This window comes from Fukomys damarensis, unplaced genomic scaffold, assembly GCF_012274545.1.
Source record: "Fukomys damarensis isolate Sample0158 unplaced genomic scaffold, DMR_v1.0_HiC HiC_scaffold_38, whole genome shotgun sequence".
Taxonomy (NCBI): Eukaryota; Metazoa; Chordata; class Mammalia; order Rodentia; family Bathyergidae; genus Fukomys; species Fukomys damarensis.
In genome coordinates this window covers 28,574,035-28,596,155 of record NW_022900950.1, presented here as the reverse complement: position 1 = coordinate 28,596,155, position 22,121 = coordinate 28,574,035, and the positions used below count along the sequence as shown (strand labels likewise).

At 42.6% G+C, this 22,121-nt stretch overlaps 1 protein-coding gene across 1 annotated transcript in view; it reads left to right on the top strand.

The window, feature by feature from the left end:
- The first annotated feature begins 13,044 nt into the window (after window positions 1-13,044).
- Window positions 13,045-22,121, top strand: part of LOC104850514 — a 71,950-nt gene continuing 62,873 nt past the window's right edge. The window contains exon 1 of the mRNA XM_033759861.1: window positions 13,045-13,160. Coding sequence (XP_033615752.1) covers window positions 13,059-13,160 — 102 coding nt within the window. The 5' untranslated portion in view covers window positions 13,045-13,058. The remainder of the gene's footprint in view (window positions 13,161-22,121) is intronic.

The window sequence follows — 22,121 nt, the reverse complement described above, 5'->3', positions numbered from 1 at the left end:
TTGGGGAAAGGCAGTCTTTCCCAGCCAGAAAGGTTTTGGAAGATGTTAAAACATCATCATACACAGAAAAAAAACCTTAAATATGTATAATACAAGCTTCTTTAAATTCAGCTTGAGTATAATCAAGAAGTGATATCAAGAGAAAAGAAGTATTGTGCACAGGGCACTGTGATACATGCCTGTACACTCAACTACTCAGAGGCTGGGGCAGGAGGATCACAAGTTTAAGACGAGCAATACTGAATATGTATTACCAAATTGCCTCTCAGGAGACTTGAACCCAGTCTTTACTTCCTTCATTGAGGTGTTTGTCTGTTTTCCTGCAACAGAATTTGCACTGGCTACAGTCATGATATTAGTTTTTACTTCTTTAATAAAAAAAACTACCATATTGGCATTTTAATGTACATTTCTTTAATAGTTATCAAGGGTGAAAATATTTATCCTTTGGTTGTTTAATAATTATACATTTTTGGTAGTAATAAAATATCTTTTTTACAACCTTTATTTGTTGGAGCATTGTTGGACTTTAACGTCTCATTTAATAACATACTTGTACTATTTCCTAGGACTGCTATAACAGATGATCATAAACTGAGGACTCAAAGAAACACATATTTACTCTGTTTTGGAGATGGTAAAAGACCGAAATCCAAGCAACATCAGAGCTGTGCTCTCCTGGAAGGCTCTGGGGAGCATCCTTCCTCCCTCCTGCTGGCTTCAGTGGTTGCCAGGCACCCACAGTGCTGTGTGCACATTGCTCTGCTCTCTGCCTCTGTCCTCACACAGAGGTCTCCCTATGTGCCTCTGTGTCCAAATTTCCCCCTTCTTGTAAAGACAGCAATTGCATTGTATTACTTCATCTTAGCTTGACTACATCTGCAATGACCCTGTTTTCCAAATAAGACTCCATTCACAAGGTTTAGGACTCCCTCTAACACTTTTAGGGGGCCACCATTCAGCTCACAAAAAAGTATGATTGGAGGCTCTATAGGGAAGGAACAAACCACTAAGAGGTGAGTGACAGAGTATCAGAGGACAACCTGGCTAGGTTTATCACCATGTGTCACATAAAGGTACTGCGGAAAACAGTACTCTCCAAATGTTCAACTATTTTGGATTTTTAAAACATAAATTACTTAAGATTTCAAAATACTATTTAGTGACCACTCAACTTCTATAGCAGCCTGGAAAGATAGAAAGCAAATCTTCATTGGGTCAGCTGCTGAGTTTTTCCCTGGTTCTGACAATGTGTGGCTACATGATAGAGAATAATTTATCTAATGACATAAGTATTTATTCTTATTTCAGAGTTTGGAACATGCTGGGCCTAAACATTTCTAAGGCTTTTTTCCATTCTTTGCACACACACGTGTGTGTGTGTGTGTTTGTGTGTGTGTGTGTGTATGTGTTACTGGAAATAGGGTCCACTGTGGAGCTACATCTCCAGTCTTATTTATTTATTCATTTTGAGACCAGATCTCCAAGTTGTCCAGGCTGGCCTTATACTTGTGATCCTCCTGCCTCAGCCTTCTGAGTAGCTGGGATTACAGGTACATGTCTAGTTTGCTCCTTTCGATTTTAATCACCAATGACCACATATACCATAATAAGTAAAACCTATTTGCTCCAGTATTCATGGGTATGTTCGTAGGGGTAAACTGTTCTTTGATTGTATTTTTAGTAAACACAGCATAGGAGTGTAGGTTAAAATTAATTTATACTCACACCATTGTGAGCCATGAATACCACGTTGGCCTGAGGGAAGGTCAAGAGTTTAGACAGATGCTGGCAGTCAGCTCATCAATCCATAGTCTGTTCTCTCTACAGGAAGAGAGGATATTTTCAAAATATAAAAGATCCATTGATGTTAGAGTGGAGTTAGGGATTTGGCTGGAGCGTTCTCATCTTCAAAGTCCTTTAGAAACAAGGGATCTATGAGGTCTTGGGTAAGAGATTCCTGAGCCCAAATCAAGGGTAGATGGAAGAACAGAACTCTGAATCAGGAGCCCACGCTGCATATAGAGGTCAAGTGTTCCTGTTTACTACTTTGCTTCCACATGAACTTCTGTTTCTGTGTGTGCCCTGAAACAACTGGCAATGGCTTATCCAACGCAAAGGACTAAAATGAAACCAGGTCTTGTTTGTGAACCTCTGGAGCTCACTGACATGAAAGAGATGAGAACGACAAAATAATGTGATGAACACCAGGATTCATTTCTTTGGTGAAGGTCGGCCATATTTTTAACATTAAAACCAGTAAATGCTTCTTGTGTCATATAATCGTAAAAGAGTGTGAGGATACCTTAGTAATTAATTATTAGTTTCTCTGAGGAAGTCTAGTGAAGGTCTCTTTTTCAGCCTAGGGATGTAGCTTAGTGGTAGAGCACTTGCCTAGCATGCACAAAACTTATTTATCTCATGGTCCATCCTCAAGTCCACAAAACTAAAAATTAACTAATTAATTATAATTTTACATTTATGAGAATATGCAAATAGGGCATAAGTCTTCTCCCCTTAACATCAACATCTGATGTGACAACGCTGCAGTGATGAAAACCAGGCTATTAATGTCTATGAGACGTATTACTAATGTAAAAGCCTTATTCAGAATTTACCAATTACCCACTACTGTATTTTTCTGGCTCACGATATAATCCAAGGCCTCACATTATATTTACAAAGTTGTCAAACTAAACACTTTCTCTACATTGTATTTTACTTTGTCTTTCATGACCTTAGTACTTCTAGAGGGCGTGTGCCAGCTACTTCCTCAATTTCTGTTTGTCCAGTGGTTTCCCTGTTTAGATTGAGGATGGAGGTGACATGTGTGAGGAGTACATATCACCCAAGAGACAGCACTCCCTTCCCCGTGCACAGAAATCTTTTACTTACTGTGTGAGTGTTGAATCTTGCCTTTTCAGAAATAATCTTCCTCTTTTGGCATTTCCCATTTTCTATATTTCTCAGAAACTTGGCAGATTGCTGCTATGGTCTGGATGTGGGTTGAAGGTGCCCCCAAGGTTTATGATGCTAGAAGCTTATAAGAGGTGCTAGTAAGAGGTAATGAGACCTTTAAGAGGTGAGGCCTAGTGGGTGGCAGTGAGGTCACTGATTGTGTCATTGGTGTCTGGTCGTTGGGTCATTTTCTGCCCTTAGGAATAATGTAATCAGTTCTCCTGAGATCTCACAAGAGTGGGTTATAAAAGAGAGCAAGCCTGGTCCCTGAATTGCTGTGGCTTCATGTCTTCCCATGTGATCTGTCCCTCTCACACATACTGCACCACTGTGATGCCATTTACCACACCATCTACCTCACCACAGGTAAGCAGGTAGAGCTGCTGATCCTGGACTTGCAAGCTCCAAAACTATTAGCTCAATAAACCTCTTTTCCTTATAAAGTTTACAGCCTCAACTACTTTGTTTAGCAACAGAAAACAGACTAAGATAACACTTTAAAAATTTAGCATTTGAAATCCTGCTTCAGGAATCAAGATTCCCTTAGAAGAATATTCATTGTCCTTCTTCTGGGGAATCTGAGAAGAAAGCTGGCATAATCAACCAGGGCCCTTCTCCTCCTGGGATGCAGCAGCTCAAAAATAATTTGAGGCTGTGGTAGATCTGGAAGGAGATCCCAGGAAGCACCTGGGGGGGACAGGCAGGAGAGATAGGAGAGGAAAGAGGATGAGGGCGTGTCCTGTGTCCTGGGTGAGGGCTTGCCGACCGCTTCACTTTCTGGCATCCTGGCCTGTTCTAGAACAGACAGCGCCTCCAGGCGGAGCCACGGGTGCCAGGAGAAAGACAGAAATGCCACTGGTACTTAAAGTGACTGCAAATATTCTGAGGCACACAAGGGCTGCGGGTTAGCTCAGTGGTACCACACCTGCCTTGCAAGTGCAAGGTCCTGAGTTTGCTCCCCAGTGCTGGGAGGTCGCAGGGTGGGGCAGGGAGAGATGTTCCAAGGCATGCAAGGGTGCCAATGTTGTCCTTTCTGCTTTTCCTTCCTCTTCTCGTTTTATACTTCACATTCTCCCCATTACTTGAAAAAAAAATCCCAAGAAGTAGAAGAGGGATGGGGGGGCAAAAAAAAAAAAAGGTTTTACATTGGTGAAAATCCCCAGACACTGTTATTAATGTTACTAATATGCTCTTTTATACTTTGGATCAACGGATGCGGCCCTTAGCACGCCCTTCTGTCTCTGCAGTCACACACCTTCTTCAGCACCGTCCTGGCTACAGCGCACTGATCAGCTGCCGAGGCCCTGACCAGCATGGCTGAGCAGGTGCTCTGTCAGAGGCAGAGAGCAGGGCACTCTGTTGCGGGGCGTCAGAGTGCACAGCATGCAGATGCTGCACTGGTCCGAGCACCTGCTTAGCTGTCGGCCTTGTTGCTTTGGGTTCCCAGGTCTTGCTCAGAGCTCTCCTCTCTGGATAAAAGGTGTTCTGAAAAAACATCCATTCCTTCCTGAATTTGGACCACAGGCAGAATGAGACAGCAGAAGTCTTTGGGTAGGTATGAGATGGTAGGAAGAGGAAAGGAAAAGGAACACTGAGAATACAGTTAGGATAGAAGGTTAGTGCAAATTAACCAGAATGTCCCACTATTTCTGAAAAGCAAGCACATCGCAGGAAACTTCTTGCAACCCTGTCTGCTTAACTCCTGGGCTTACTGCCATCACTTTATACATCAGGAAGACGGAGTAGAAAGCCACACACAGATAGGTTACTTGATTACGATACATAAATCCTCCTGCCTTGGAGGAAACCAGATTGTTTACCATGGCCACAAAATACCAGCTAAGGGATAACTGGCGGTGATCTAACTCCCTTTTTTCTATAAAGGTATTAATCAGTTGTTTTTTGTTTTTTTTTTTTAACATTTGTGGCCTTGTGAAAGAGCCAGGGGATTCCAGCCAAACAGGGACTTTGCAGTGTCTTTGAACAAGGTTTAAAGTATGTCCTTTCAGAAGAAAAGGAATGTGTCCAAAGCACGGAACAGTAGCATCTGGTTGGGTCCCTCCTGTGGTTCTCAGTTTATTTGAGTATGAGAGGACAGAAGCCAGCAGACTGTTAACAGAGGTAGTGAATATAATCCCCAGCTCATAAGAACAGTCAGAGAGTGGAGCTGGGCACCTGAACAATATCCTTTGTGTAGTTGGATTAGAACAGAAGATGGACTGGGAAATTCTCTCGTAATTCTCAATTTACAGTTTGGGAAATACAGGTATTAATAGCTAGGGTGATATTTGTTAACCTTTAGGGAGTGGCAGTCTGGCCATGTGAGAAGTAGAAGGCCAGTGCAGGCCTAAGAAAAGGGAAAAGAACAGCCTCTGGTTAAAGAGGAAGGAGCCATATGGGAAAAGTGGTGTTTTAGGCAGCACCTGTGCCAGCTTTAGGCTAGGGAACGTCTTCGGTGGCTCACTCTGGGCATACTGATTTGTTGGCAAAGGCAGCCCCAATTCAAAGATGACTGCAAGGGAGTAAAGCCTACCAAGTGTGTGCACCCCACCCCCTTGGCAAAATCACTCCCATTCGGAATGGAGCATCAGGTCTGGTTTGTGTTTTCTGTGATGCTGGCGACTGAACCCAGGTGTGACACAAGTGCTCCAGCAAACAACCTTGTGACAGTCTCTTGCTTCCCTGCTAGTGGGCCTACAAAAATACAATTGATTTCAATTTAAGGATAGAAATTGATAACTAAAATTGCTAAGGTAATGCATAACTAAGCAGCACAATTTGTTGTCTACATATGCTTAGTAAGTTCCAAAATGAATAATACAAGCCCAGCATTATGGTGCATGCCATAATCCCAGCACTTGGGGAGGCTGTAGCAATAAAAATAAATAGGAATAAAAAGTTCAAGCCCAGAAGGGGCAACTTAGTAACTTAACAAGACCCCATCTCAAAATAAAGAGTAAAAAGAGCTAGGGACACAGCTCAGTGTAAAGTCCCCAAGTTCAGTCCCCAGGGATTGAACCAGATCCTTCACTGAGCTACATTCCCAGTCCTTTTTATATTTTGAGACAGAGTCTTGCTAAATTGCTAAACTGAATTAATGTTTCTCCTGCTTCAGCCTCCCAGAGTGCTAGTATTACAGGTGTGCACCACCACCCCCAGCTCCTCTTAATCCTTTTTTTTAAATTGCCTTTCTACTTTTTTGGTTTTCTTTTTTATAGCAAAACATTTATTGGTACATTTTAGGCATATGTAATAATACCACTCATCATAGGGAATTTGCATCTTAATCCTTTTTAAGCATATAAATACATTCATAGTTTTGTGCAACCATCATCACCAGTCCTTTCCAGAATTTTTTCATCTCTCCAAACTGAAACTCTATGCTCATTAAATACTAACTCCCCATTTCCTTCTCTCTCTAGTCCCCCATAATCACTATTAACTGTTCTTTCTCTTCAAGTTTGCTAAATATCTCATCTGAGTGGAATCATGTAATGTTTATCTTTTGTGACTGGCTTATTTCAGTTAGCATAATGTCCTCAAAGCTCATCCATGCTGTAGCACATATTGTATTTTCTTCCTTTTTAAGGCTGAGTAATATTTCACCACACCTAGACCACATTTTCTTTATTCATTCATCTATTGATGGACATTGGGTTGCTTCCACTTTTTGGCTATTGTGAATGATACTGCTATGAACACATATGTACAAATATCTGCTCAGTATTTTGCCTTCAATTGTTTTTGGTATATACTCAGAATGGCTGAATCATGGGGGCTTCCCACCTTTTTAAAAAATAAAGTCCTTTGTTTGCTGTTTCAAGTTTTGTTTTGTTTTTAACTAGGAATCACACTTGCTTTCTAACTCTATAAATGTTTTGGGTAGGATTGCTAATATTACACTAGGGCTCTGGCAATAAAATTGTAAGGCTTTGAGGAGTCTGCCTGTGTTCTGTTTCTCTCCAGGGCCCTGTTATCTTTGGTGCACAAGTGTACAGAATGAGGTATTTTATTTGTTTTGTTTTGGGTTGGGTTTTGGTTTTTCAGAAATGTTTGTGTCACAATAGAGTAGAAATGTGTATACAACTGAAAACAAGTAGACTGGAAATATTAGTCTGGTTTCTGTTGCTATATCAAAACAGGTGAGGCTGAATCCTTTATAAAGAAGAGAAGTTTATTTCAGTCATAGTTTGAGCAGGTAAAGCTTCAAAGTCCAGCAGCTTCATTTACTGAGCTCTGTTGATGCCTCGCCTGGTTCACATCATGGTGGATGGCATCATGATGGGAGTGCCAGTGAGAGGGAAGGATCACAAGCCAGAGACACAAGGGCAAGACTTGCTGTTTTTATTACTCCTCTCCACAAGAACTAAGCAGAGTCCAATGTGAACCATAGGGCAGTGCCCTCAATGAGCTGGTCATCTTCCACCAGGCCAGCACCACCACCTCAACTCTGCCACAGTGGAGACTGAGGCACCAGGGCACAATCCTTCACCTATACCACAACTCTGTGCTGTGCAACCTATCTTGGCAGCATTAGAAGAAATCAATCAACTGCAGCTTTGTGGCCTAGTTATGCTGTTTCCAGGTTTCCAGAGAAACCTTCTGACCAGTGCGTTGTACTGCGACTTCTAATGTGATGAGGTAGAGGCTGAAAGTGAGAGGGAAAAGTTGGCAAGAGAGATGAGAATGTCTGAAAGCAAATAACTTCACTTTATTTTGTGCCTACATACACAGGACAGTTAGGTACGTAAGGCTTCATGGACCCAACCAACCAAAGAAGCAAAAGAACATCAACAAGAGCCTACTGTTCCAGCCCTGGATGTGTGTACACAGAAATCTGGATGGCTTGGGGAAGGCAGGGAGGGGATGTGGGGGCAGTACAGGCAGAGGAGTCACTATTAATTTCATGAGAGCTGCTTGTTTATTATTTATGGTTTCCATGAGTATCTCTACTGGGAAAGGCTCCACTCAGTGTGCCACATGAGAGAGGACTTTGTGAATCAGGGATGGTGACTAGCCATGGTGGAATGTAAACCCCATCTACAAATACAGCAACAGAAGGAAGATTTGAATGTCATATTGGACAAAGGGGTAAAATGATTCATGACTGAGAATACAAGGAGCTCAGAGACCCAGAGGGATGGCTAGGGTTTAAGTTAACCCGTGCACTCCTGCAGGCTAGCCAAGGTGACACTCAGCTAGGCCTCAGGCCAGTCAGGCCAGAGCAATGGCCAAAACTGAGTCACTAGGCTTTCTGTTTGCTGAAAATATTAAAACAGATGAGAAATAGACCTGCTTTTGGGGGCTTTGATTGTATAATAACATATAATGTTAGGCTTATTGTATAGATAACATTTCCAGTAGGTTAAAATTATGATTAGCATTTAGGAGAGAAAGGGAGACAGTGTCTATTTGTCATCAAGGCATGCATAAGAGGACAGGATGAAACCAAATGTCTTGGCACCAAAAGAGGAAAGGAGTGGGACAGAAAAGGAACAAGAGGAAGCTATGGACAAAGAAAAGGGGTGTCCTGTCTGTGCCCATTTGAATTTTCCCACTGTGTCATTTCACATCACCACAAGTGGTTTTCTGACCGCCCCTATTAGAGTGACCTGAAATCAATTTAGTCAGGTTCCACCAGAATGAGCAGAACCAGCCCAAGACAGAATAGGGGACATCAGGGGACCATGGAGGTGGTGAAGGTTGGCAACATCAGTAATTCCTCTTCACACTCAAGTGGGCCTGAGGTGAAATGTGTCCCTTACTGTGACTGCAGTCACCCTCGTTTCACCAGTCTTCTGTCCCTGGACCTCCTTTTCAGTCAATGAGAACTCTGTGTTCAATTTTTGGTTAAGGGTGGGCTCTAGGAAGAGGACCCCATGGATTCTGTGCTGTTAAATTTCTACCACCACCTCCTCAGAAATTAGGGATTGTTCCAGGCACCTCAGAAGCTAGGACATGTGTCAGCTGTGCAGTAGCATAAAGAGGTCTGAATTGGGAGCTAAAAACTTAGACTTGATCCTCAGTTCAGCCATTTAAAAGTTGTACGATAACAGATACGGTTACAGCAACCTAAGGCAATCCTTTCCAGTTAAGCTTAACACAAACAATATTTATTAAGTGTCTAGTGAATACTAAGTGTAACACTAGGCACCAGGAGCTCAAGAATCTTGTTCACATGTGCTGAAAATAAATACATGATCCTAAGGACTAGAGGGAAGAAAGATGAAGAGATATTTACTTCCACTGGGGAAGGGTCAAGATATATGCATACACTGAGCCTTTAAGGTGCAATAGCCTTGAATGGCCTGAAGCAAAATGGCAAGTCTGACTTTCCAAGCAGAAAGCCCACCGTAAGTAGCTTCTCACATGTGGGAAAACTCTCAGTGTATTTTAGGAGAAATCAGAGGGACAGTATGGTTTGTGCCAAGGCCCCATGGGAGGGCATGTGGCTCAGAGTAAGATGAAAGTCGGTGGGCCAGGTTGTGATGGGCCTCAATGGATGGTCTAGGAAATTTAAACTTGCTTATGCAGGAGGTGAGGAGTGGCGCTCTAGGAGTGAGTTTCAGAACTGCCAGGCAGGAGGGAAGAAGGCCCTGCCTGGGGGAAGCAATTCAGCTGTAATGTGCTTCTGCTTCCTTCTGCTCTCCCACCACAGTTCCAGTTTCTCTGAATAGCCCCCATTTCTCCATACACTCAGCGTGAGCACACCATTGTACCCATGGCTCCTACACCACCCAGCACTCCTCAGTTGATGTGGCTGCCTAACTCGCCTCCTGACACTCACCAGAGAGAAGATTGCAGCCTTCGTGACATTTTATTGGATCTTTAGCATCATGGTGCTCAAATCGTATTAGATAACTCTGACAGTGCGCGTGTACTTCTGGGGGAGGCCTGTTTAGCAGGATCTCCTTTTGGAAGGCTTTCCAAACTTGTCACCAAGAAAAACAGAGCCAGTAAGACTTACAGTACATATTTCCTCATGATTTCATTTTCTGTAGCTTGTTACCCACAGTCAACCACAGTTGGAAAATAGTAAACAGGGAGTTGCAGAAACACACAATTCATCAGGTTTGCATTGTACATTGTTCTGAGTAGGGTGGTGAAGTCTCTCGCTGTCCTGCTCTGTACAGGGATCTCTTCTTCCAGTGGGTCCACATTTGTATGCTGCTTACCCTTGGTCACTTAGTAGCTCATCCCCCTTATCAGACAGTTGTAAGAGTGTAGTGCTACTGTTCAAGTGATCCTTATTTTACAGAGCAAAGAAATGATACAAAGGAGGCTTCAGAGCATAAAATATGGAAGCAACTGGGACTATGTGGCAGCACTGCAGGGCACATGGAAGAAAACATTGCATATATTGGGTTTGGTACTGTGGTTTCAGACATCCACGGGGAGTCATGGAATATATTCCTCATAGATAAGGGGAACTGAAATAATTTATAGATCAGAGGGGAGAGAGAGAGAGATAGAGACAGAGAGAGAGAGATTGAGATTGTAAGGGCTGGCAAGTCTAAAACATGAACCTGGCCAACACAATGGAGATTCAGGTAAATGTTGATATTTCAGTCTTGAGGTCACAATTCTTTCTCTTTGAGCAACCTCAATCTTCACTCTCAAGGCCTTCCATATTATAGAGGGTCATCTACTTTACTCACAGTCAATGGATTTACCCATTATTGACATCTATAAAAGAACTTGCAGCAATAACTAGGCTGGTATTTGATGAAACAGGCACCATAGCCCGGCCAAGTTGACACATAGTATTAGCTATTTCAAGACCCCCTACTGAAGAGTTCTTCAGGACTTTGTCAGATTTTGATCCATTCCTACAGTAATCCAGGGAAGCAATACAATTCTTGTCATTTCACTCATGAGAATATTGAACTTCAAGCAGGTTTAGAGCATCCCGGCCATGACCTCCAGACATGGGGGTGTCCTACAGTAGCGTGGAATTCCTATGCTGTGTATGTGGTCATGGCTCCTTCAGCAGACAAATGCCCACAGTAGGCTCACCAAGGCTTTGAAAGCCAGGCAGTCCTCAAGTTTTCATTTTGCTCTGTTGTGATATGATGTTGGGGAACTCAGGGCTTCTTATAAGCTGGGAAAATGCTCTATCCCTGAGCTACACCCCCTGCCTATCTTGGATCTCAGCACTGCCAACTACATGCACCTGGGAACACAAGGCCATTTGTGTAACTTCTTCCTGCCTCCGTTTTCCCATTGTAAAATGAAAATGATAAACTGTTCCTATAAGGTGGTTTTAACAATAAAATGAAATGTGTAACATGGTGCCTGGTATGTAATCATCATGCCCTAGATGACAATAACAACACTAATAATGAGACCTCATCATCAAATCTCAAGCACTTTATTTGAAAGAAAATAGAAATAACCACTAATATACCTAAAAGTTGGAGACTCAGAATAAACATTTCAAGTTGTGCACAGATCTATGCATAATCTGAGGTTATTTCAGAACTTCAGTAAGTAATCCCACATGCTTGTTGTTTATCTTTTGTCTTCTAATGTCTCTTCACCTATTTCCATTAGCTTGTCTACTCTTTTTATTCCTGAGAACCATTCTCTTGTAGTTTTAAGAGCATGTTAATATCTACCGTTCTTTGTTTCTTTAGTAGTCTTTAAGCCCATGTTTTTTGTTCTGCTTAAATCAGGGGGAGGCAACGCCCATTACTGAGATACATTCCTATCAGAGGTGAGGGATGGAGCTCAGCTGTCTTGGTTTGAATACCAGCTACAAGCAAGGCATCAGCTTCCACAGAGGGGCCTCAGCTGCCACATCTGTAAAATAGAAATCTTGGCAGTTCCCACCATGTAGGGTTACTGTAAAGACTGAATGAATAAAAATAAGTGGAATGCTTGAAACAGAACCTGGCATATACTAGGTATTTAATAAACTACTTTTTTTTTCTATATTAGTCATCATTCCATTGCTGTGATAAAATACCTGAGGTGAACCAAAGAGAAAAGGTTTGTTTTGGCTCACAATATCAGAAGTTTCAGTCCATGATCAGCTGGATCCATTGCTTTTAGGCCTGTGGCAGAGCAGAACATCATGGTGGAAGGGTAAAGAGGAAGCTGCTCATCTCATGGTAGGAAGGCGGGAGGGAGGGGAGGCAGAGACAGAGGAGGCGGGTGGGGACTGGGTCCAGACACAGTCCCTAATGTCACACAACTATAATCCCCTCCCTTCACTAGGTCCCACCTCCCATTTCTGTCACTGCACAATAATGCCATCACACTGTCATCTGTCCATGGATGAATCTACTCGGAGAGATTCAGACTCTTATGATTCAATCACTTTTGAAAGCTTCACTTCTAAACACATGAGAATTTGGGGGAACGTTTTAGATCTAAGCCTTAACATTTCCCTGAGTATCATCTTAGCTGTATGAAGCATTTTGTGTTTGATTAATTTTACTGATACTAATGAACTGGTACTGCACATGGCCCAGCATGAGGGAAGCAAAGGGAGAAAGAGGAGTGTGTTGCTGTTGAGATGAGATCCAGCTCTCAAAGAAAGTTTCATTCTGGAAAGGTCATGCAATGCTTTAGGAGTAGCAGATCCAGGCAAAGCATGATGTATGCTGAGTCTGTTCAGGCTGCTACCATAGAAAGGCCTTAGCTGGGATGGCTTAAATATCAAATGTGTATTTCTGAGGATTTTGGAGGCTGACAGGTGCAACATGAAAGTGCTGGCAGATTTGGTGTCTGACGAGGGCTGACTGTGCTCTCACATGTTGGAAGGAGCAAGGTAGTTTTCTGAGATCTCTTTAATGAAAGAGCACTAATTCCACAAATGAGACAACCCACATCATGACCTCATCCCTCTCAGAGGCCACATCTCCTTTAGGATTTCAATATTAATTTTGGCAGGACACGAACAATCAGCCCATAATACACTCTCTTAGTCCACCTGGGCTACTATTACAAAGTACCTTAGGCTGGGTAATTTATTACTTTCTTATGGTTCTGGAGGTTGAATAGTTCAAGATCAAAATTCCAATAGATTGGTTGTCTAGTGAGGGCCTATTTTTTCATAGATGTTTTCCTCTGTTCTTGCAGGATGGAAGGGGCAAATGGGCTCCCTCCAGCTCTTTTATAATAATGGCACTAATCTCATTCATGATGGTGGATACAGACATTCAGAGCACAGCACACGAGGCATAAACCAGGCACAGGTGAGTCTATATGGGACTCAGGTCCTTACCCAGTTAAGGACTCAGCACCCTCCCCCAAGCCCCACCATGCCCCACCTCTCTCGCACATGCACCTGTCACATGTGTGTACTGACTTCCTCCTCCTCTGTTTCCCCCTAGAAGGCAGTGAAGACAGCCAGCAGGAGGAATGATCCACAGTAACTTACAATGAGGAGTGTACACATTTTTTGATTCTAAAGGTCACAAATACTCTCCATGTTGTCAAGTTGTCGTTCTATTTATCTTCTAGGTTGTGTGGGAAAAACACATACTTTAAGAGGATCTAGGCAGGAGGACAGTCTAAAAAAAAAGATAATTTTGAAATATTTATGGATATTGATAGCTACTAAAAATAACTAGAAAGAGCCTGATGAGTATGATGGAAAGAATATGGAGTTTGGAATCATCCTTTGAGGTTTGAACCCCAGCCCAGCCACTTCTGTGTGACCAGGCTAGAAAAATAGAAATAAACACCTACCACTTTTCAAACAAGTCTTTTTAAAAAATGTCTATATGATCTCACTGAGTGCTAGCAACATCTCTGGGGCATGTGCACTACTGTTACCCCCATTCTTCTAAGGAGAAAACAGGCTGAGAAAATGCTCATAGTGAGGATAGAACACAGACTTTCTTTACCATTTGTCAGAGTGTTAACTACTTTGTAAAATGCTTCTTGGTACCTACTGAAAGCAGAAATATACAAACCCTATGACTGCAATGCCACTCCAGTGGAATATACCCAAAAGAAGTGTGATTTTTTTTTCCTACTAGAAGCATGTTCAAGAATGTTTATGGTAGCATAACAACCAAAAGTTTAAGAAAGGATCAAATTGTCCACAAACAATAGCGTAGGGCATGGCATTTTCAAACAGTAGACTACATTACAGCAGGAAAGAGAATGAACTAATGTTACGCAGAACCGCTTGGATAAATCTCATACTGTTTAGGAAAGGAAGTCAGACATCAAAGCATATACACCATATGATTCCATTTATATGAAGTTCAAAAGCAAACAGAAGTAATCCACAGTGATAGAGGTCAGAGTAATGTTTACCCTTGGGGTGGTGGGCACTGCTAACCAGGAGAGCACAAGAGAGAATTTTTTGAGGAGCTAGAAATGTTCTGTATTTTGATATGAATGGTGGTTAGGTTGATATTGTATTTTTTCTCTGTGCTGTGGAACAAATTGCTACAAACTTAGTGCAGTAAAACAACACACATTTATCCTCTCATTTTCCGGGAATTCTTATCTCAGACTCTCAGGAGGCTGCACTGAAGGTGTGGCCTGGGCTGTGCTCTCATCTGAAAATTCATTTCTTGGTGTCAGCAGAATTTATTGTTGCGGGATATACAACTGAGATCCCTAACTTACTTTATCCAGCCCTCAGTGAGAGACTCTACCATCTGTCTGCTAAGACAGGATCTTATACAACACAGCATATTCGCAGCAGTGACTTCCTATCACCTGGACTTGTTCTGTGGGTAGTGCTCATTGCAGACTTCACATTGAGGAAAAAGGATTACACGAAGACATGGACACCACATCCTCTCTCTCTCTCTCTCTCTCTCTCTCTCTCATATGCACATATCCTCTCTCACTCACATTTAAATGTAAAATTTATATGCTTCACAACATCTTAGTTATACCTCAATTTAAAACCCTGAGGCTAAGTCACATGAGTGTCAAGTTGCTGAGATAGGCTTATAATTCAGTGGTTTGCTTCCATAACCTGTGCAGATTGAACGCAGGTAAAGATGACAGTATGGCTCAGTGAATGGCAGCTACCACAATGGTGACAAGCCATTTTAGTTTTACTGCTTGTAAACAATACCAGTTTCATTCTGAAGCATGTTCAGGTTCAGTTTGTGTATCTCAAACAATGAAGTAAGGCTAGAAGGGGCCAGAAGCCGAGTTTCTAAAGGCTATTCCAGTTGACTTTGGTCAAATGTATTCCTTCACCACTGTTTACTTAGACTTCCCAAAATACAGCTCCAGCATTTCAGTTCATTTTCCCAGCACATCCCTCTGTTACCCCACACCCACTACCTAGGTCTACAGGTATGCTGTGAATGTTCCTTAGTGAATGTTCTGATCTGTGCTGTAACTGTCTGTTTTAAGATTACCCATATCATCATTTTCCCCTTAACATGTCCTCCCTTATGAGAAAGTTACTTATAGGTAAACAGTAAATCATCTTATTCTATCCCATCTGTTCTTCTGCAGGCTTGAAGTTGGTGAGGAAAGAAAAGAATTAGCTTGGGTTTTTAAATGGAGGAGTTTGGTCAGGGGTGAAATTCAAAACAGGCCACGTGATCCATCTGAAATGACAGTTGTGGGCTATGGTGGCTATGAGGTGCTTGTTTAGAATTTTAAAGTTGAAAGGAATTATTGTTTTAAGCACAAAACATAAAAATCAGCCAAAAAGAACTGGCAGTGTGCCTAGATCATTAGATCCCTGATTTTGAGAACTATTTTTTATTTATTTTTATTTTACATATAGCACTCTTTATGTAATATACTTTTAAACACATTACAATAATTAACAATCCATTATTATTTTGATTATTTTATTGAACATCTGTCACTTACTCTGAGCCTAATACTATGAAAAATCCCAAAGTAAATAAAGTTATAAAAATTACTGTCCTCAAAGTGTACATGATCTTTCTGGTGCAATAACAGGTGTGTTTCAGATCTGATGGTGTTAGAACAAATAAAGTATTTAATGCTACCAAGGAAAGTCAAGGAAGTGATCAAAGAGGTGAACTTGAGGTGAGCATTTATAAAGACCACACAGTTCATAGACTGACCTGGGCCTGCATGTATGTGTACTCTTAGTGGCTATTTTTATTTCATATTCTCTATAAGTCAGGCAAGACTTGACTGTGTGCATAGATTATTTCATTTAATCCTGCCACAATGCAGAGTATTACTATTTCTTTATTATAGATGCAGAAGCAACAGTCCCAAGGCCAACCAGCTAGCAAAAGTAAAACATGGATTCTGTCTAAGATTTGTCTGCCTTTAACGCCAGTACTTCAACCAAAGGGCAGAAATTCTGTCCCTGAAGAGCACTAAGGGTGTTTGTACTGTGTAAAGATGAAGGGGTCCAGGGCTGGGGATTTAGCTCCATGGTTCTACCACCTGACTCTCAAGCACAAGGTCCCAAGTTAGATCCCCAGTACCCCCCAAAAAAGAAGGGGTCCAAGTAATAAAACCAAAATTGTTAGATGAGGGTATCAACCATGAAAATTTAATAAAGAAGACAGGACTGTGGGAGGTACTTGAGTAAAGCAAACAGAAAGTACACTGGTGGAAAACTGCTTTAGAGATGCCCTCCTCCTCTGTGCCAGTATGAAAGGGGCTGGGGGCTGTGTTAACTTCTGCTACTGTGACAAAATACCTGAGATAAGTCAACTTAAAGGAAGAAAGGTCTATTTTGGCTCATAGTTTTAGAGATTTCAGTTCCTGGCCCCTTGGCCACATCACTTTGGGACTGTAGCACGACAGTGGTGCCACATCATGGCAAGATGTGTGGCAGAGAAAGTCTGTGACTCTGTAGTGATCTGAAAAGAGAGAGAGAGAGAGAGACAGAGAGACAGAGAGAGACAGAGAGAGACAGAGGAAAGGTTTGGATTCCAACTTTTCCAGGGTACAGTGACCCAACTTCCTCCTATCAGGCCCTACCTCCCAAAGGTTCTACCACCTCCTAAGGCACCACAGGCTGGGGATCAGAACATTAACACAGGGTCCTCTGGGGCACATTCAAGATCCAACTATGGCAGAGGCCACAGAGCCATTGAAACAGTGCTGGAATTCAGTAGTGTAGGCACAGAATTGCCTCTGTGTCTCCCCCTCAACCCCGATTGGTTTGCACGAATTCTGGCCTGTAGGTTAGAAAGTTGAGGACAATCTGTTTTTAACTGCAGCAAAATATATACAACACAAGATTTACCCTCTTGACCATTTTTAAGTATGCACATTGGTGGCATTCAGTGCCCTCGCATTTTGTCCAACCTTCACCACCATCCATCTCCAGAACTCTTTTCATCTTGCAAAACTGAATCTCTGTATCCATTAAATAGCTCCCCATCTCTTGTCCTCTCATCCCCTGGAAGCTACCATTCTACTTTTGATCTCTTGAACTTAACTACTCTAGGTGTATCATGTAGGCAGGGTCACACAGTGTGTGGGTTTTTTTGCTTATGGCTTATTTCACTCATAATAATGTCTTCGAGTTCATCCATGGTACAGCATGTGCTGGAATTTCTTCTTTTTAAAGTAATGTCTCTTTGTATGTACATGACACATTTCTTTATCCATTTATCCACCCACAGACTATGAGTTCCTTTCACTCTAGGCAATTTTACACAGTGCTACTCTGAGCCTATTGTGTAAGTATGTGTTCCATCCCTGTTTTCAGTATACCTTCAGAAGCCGAATGCTAGGTCACATGGAGATTCTATTTTTAATTATTTGAAGACTCACCATTCTGTTTTCTACAGAGTCTGTAATGTAAGGATAATGTCACACTGCTTGTTGTTGTCTCTTTCCCAAGACTGCTCTGCTCATCTGTGTCCCTCCTAACCCCAGGATGAAAGCATCCCTTCCCCTGGGCAGAAGGGCTAACCCTGCACATTGCAACCTGGAGCTGGCTCCCAGAATCCCCCACTACCAATCCTTTTTGTGGTTCTGGTGATTGAATTCAGAGGTACTCTACTGGTGAATGAGCTAAATCCCCCAGCGCCTTTTCCAAGTTCATTTTTTAAGTTTTGAGATAGGCTCTTGCTAAGTTGCTTAAGTGGAACTGGAATTTGTAATCCTCCTAGTCTCCCAGGGTGCTGGTATCACAGGCCTGCACCATCGTGCCCAACTCTGGAAGGTCCCTTCTGTGCCTTCTAGACCCAGTGGCCTTGTGCCCGCCCTTTCAGGAAAAAGGGCAAGGACAATGCTTTCCTCTCCTTGCCCAAATAGATTCTCTCCCCTGAATAGATTCTTGTGTATTAGGAGAATCTGATACATGCCAAACATTATTCTGTCACTCCAAGAAGCTTCAAGTTTGGGGGATATCTGCTTTAAGGAACTATGGGATAAAAGATGGTCAACTCACCTTCTCCATTCTAATCACTAATGACAGCCACTGTTTGTTGAGTATGTGACTATGAGCCAGGCACTGATATAGGATTTTACATACATTGTCATATTTCACCTTTCCCACAGTGCATCATGCATCGCAGGTGAGGAGCTCATCACAGCGAAGATAAGGAACTTTCCTGACACTGCATAAGGAATGTTCTTTTCCACACAGCTTACATGAAGAGGCTCATGATCTTGGGTCTTCTACTGCAGGGACAGTTGTGGACCAACTAAGACCAACTAACCTCCCTTCCTTTCCCTCCCACCTTTACAACTGAACTCTACACTGGAGACTAGTGGATGAAGATAAAATGGCAGCTATGTTACTGATAAAGCCAGCCAGAGGATGTGATCACGATTTGTGCTCTCAATCTCTGTTTCCTTTTCCCCTCTGCCAGGTCCAGATGTCAAATTACTGTCTCCAGGTCAGAGACATCATGGTCTGTGGCATTACAGTTGACCCCAGACTGCTCTTTGCAGCATCCTGGATAGAAAGGTTAAAAGAGCATGAACCTTCTGTGCAGTTAATAAATTAGTAAATTAGGTTGGTTATTGCACATGCCCTATTGGGTTTCTCATGCCAGTCAGTAGAGGGTGGGGCAGAGACTGGTATTGTTTTAATATAAAAGATCCTCAAAGAAGAAAACCTAAAATTCAGAGCAAGGAAATTCCCTTCCTCCCTGGTCCCTTTTAAGAAGCCCTTGCTGAATGGGGGCAGACAGGAGCTTTCAGCAGACTGAACACAGCTGTGCTTCTCCTGAACCTTGAAGGGACCCACAGTACTTCTTTCTGCATGCTTCAAAGCAGAAACAAGAGGTCAAATTCTGGCTCCATAGCTGACTAGCACCCTTAAGCAACTCATTTACTCTGAATTTCACTTTCCTCTCTGAACTCTTTTCCTCATCTACAAAATGAGAAGGAGAACAGTATAATTGTTCCCAGGCTCTAAAGAGATAATGAATGTAAAGCACATAGCATATTAAACATTCAGTAAACATTTAGAGAAAGATTCTAACCCCTGAGATGCTATTAAGTATGCACGGGGGTGGGCACCTTAGACTTTGTGAAAGTTGGACATTTCTATCCCAGGACACTCCCCTACAGAAGTATCAGTGTTGTGAGGATGAATCTGGGGTGAATGTTTTGAATTGGCTGCTGTTAGAGTTTCAGATGCTAGGCAGAGCTGAGAATCAGGAGCAGATCAGGAGAGTAAAAAAGATCAAAGATACCCTGAGAATTCCCATTTGTGGGAAGAACAGAATGCAGATGTCAGCTTTGTTTGCAAGGCTGAGAAATGGCCAGCCATGTGGGCAGAGAAAGTGGTCTCTATAGAACACTTGGTTTTGTTTGGTTTTGAACTTAGATGCATTGTGATTCCCTGTGGAATGATGGAAATGAAAGGAAATTTAGAGTTTGCTGGTCCTAATCTCTCATTTAACAGATTAGAAGATGAGAATTAGAGTTTTGGGCAATGTACTTATGAAGTGTACATGGCTAGCGAAGGAGCAGAGGTTAGAGCCCAGCCCCTCTTTTCATCATGTTTCTCTTGAGCTATCCTTCCTTCTAACATGATTAAAATCTGGCCAGGTGTGGTGGCGCACACCTGTAATCCCAGCACTTGGGAGGCTGAAGCAGGAGGATCGCTGTGAGTTCGAGACCAGCCTGGGCTACATAGTGAGTTCCAGGTCAGTTTCAACTACATAGTGAGACCCTGTCTCAAAAAAACCAAAAAGAAATATGTTTTATCCCATAAGCTTGTAAGGAAAATGTTTGTTTTTTTCTAAAGGAACAGTTATCAAGCACCTATATGTGCTAAGATAGTAACAAGTGTCTTATATGGGCTCAAGTTTTGATTCTCCACCCAGTGCCAAGAGGGTTGGTCATACCACTGTCAGTCCCTTGACTGAAGAGATGGTGAAAACTTAGCCAGGGCTAGTCACACTGGGAGACAAGGAGGTAGGAGTGAAGGCCTTTAGGTCAAGCCTGAAAGACAGTGCAGAAATCCATTCATCTGAAGGCCAGCTTTATTTTCCTAAGGACTCGGTTGCTAGTGTTTTCTTCATCCCCCCAAAAAAGCATTGTATGTAATTATTAATAATGGTTTCCAGGCAAGCAGAAAAGATATTTTGAAACACAGATGGTTTTTAAAGAAAAATAGAAATCTGTTCCTCGAATTTATAAGATTAATGCTAACTAAAGAGATAATAACCTCCTCAACTTAGCCTTTGCTAAGTCTTTTTAACAATACTAAAATAGACTTCATTTATAAGTGCTTCATGCAGATTTCGTTAGTTATATAAAGTAGAAATAAAACCAAACCTTCATTGATATTAGCCTCTCAGGCTGTCTCTAAAATCTTCCATAGTTTATATTTATAATCTTTTATTTTAAACATACTTGCTCATTGTCAAAAATAAGGAGTTTCAATAAAAATTCAAATAATAAAAAAAGTCTTCACAGTTTTCCACCACCCAGTGATACTTTTAATATCTTGGTGTGTGTTTTCATTAACAGACTAGTGTACTTCTTAAGAGCACTTTTAGGTTTCCCGAAAACTGAGGGGAAATTACACTGTGTTCTGACAGCCTTCCCTCTGACCCCTCCTCCACACTAACGTATTAGCGTGGTGCTTCGTGTGTGTGTGTGTGTGTGTGTGTGTGTGTGTGTGTGTGTGAGAGAGAGAGAGAGAGAGAGAGAGAGAGAGAGAGAGAGAAAGTGGTACATTTAACAAATGATGGGGAGTACTAATATGTTTCCATGAACTAATGTCCACTCACTCTGTTGTCCATGCATGACGGATCCTCACCGTTGCAGCACCGCACAGAGTACCTTCTCAATGGTTGAAAAGCATGTAACCAATCAATTTTGACTTTTCACTCGGTAATATACTTTCACACATTTTTTAAAATCTGAAAGTAGTGGGTATTGTTCTTTGACTATAAATATATACGTCTATAAAAATCGCGCTGGTACATTATAGTCCCTCAAAGACATCACCTAAAAGACTACACTTTTTTAAAGAACATACTTATTTCGTGAATTCCATTAGTTGTGTAACAGGAAATAATTATGGAAGCAGTGGGTCGCAGAGCCTGGCACAGGAGGCTTGGCTTCCCCTCTGTGGTTTTCACATGCATTAATGATAAAGCTTTTGGCCAAAGAAAGAAAGTGATCATCCTTTGAGTGAGTTCACTGAAAGTGCGCCGAGGTTCCCTCCAGGCCCTGGGAAAACGGGTAGCTTGAGGAACCCTCCACCTTGCGTTTCTCCCTGCTTCAGAGCATGCGCAGCCACAAAGCGCTCGCCTGAGATGAACTCCAGGCAGACGCGACGGCCTCTCTAACCCTGGCCTGGGAGAGGCTGGGAGGGCCTGGAGGGCCAGTCTGTGTGTAGTCGTTGTCGAGCGGCTGGGGTAGTGGTGAGTTGTGGCTGGGGGGTCCGGGGCACGGCAGGGGTAAGTTTGTGCGGAGGAGTGAGCGTGGGCTGTGGCTTTGGGAGGACAGCGCGGGAGCCGAGCCCAGGCTTGCCAAGGAGTAGAGCGGAGGAGTCGTGCGGAGGGCGTGGCCTGAGGTGTCCAAAGCCGCATCAGGGGCGTGGCTCGGGGGCTAGAGGCGCCGTCAGAGAGAGGTGTGAGAGTTGAGCCCAGGGTGGCCGGGGGCAGCGAGAGGGGTTGAGGGTGTGGCCTAAACTAACGGCGTGGCCCGACGGAGCAGGGACTTGGGAAGTGGCTAAGGAGCTGGAGTCAACCAGAGGTGTGTGTGTGGGGGTGACCTGGGCTAGGGCGTGGCCTAAAGGGCAGGGGCGGACC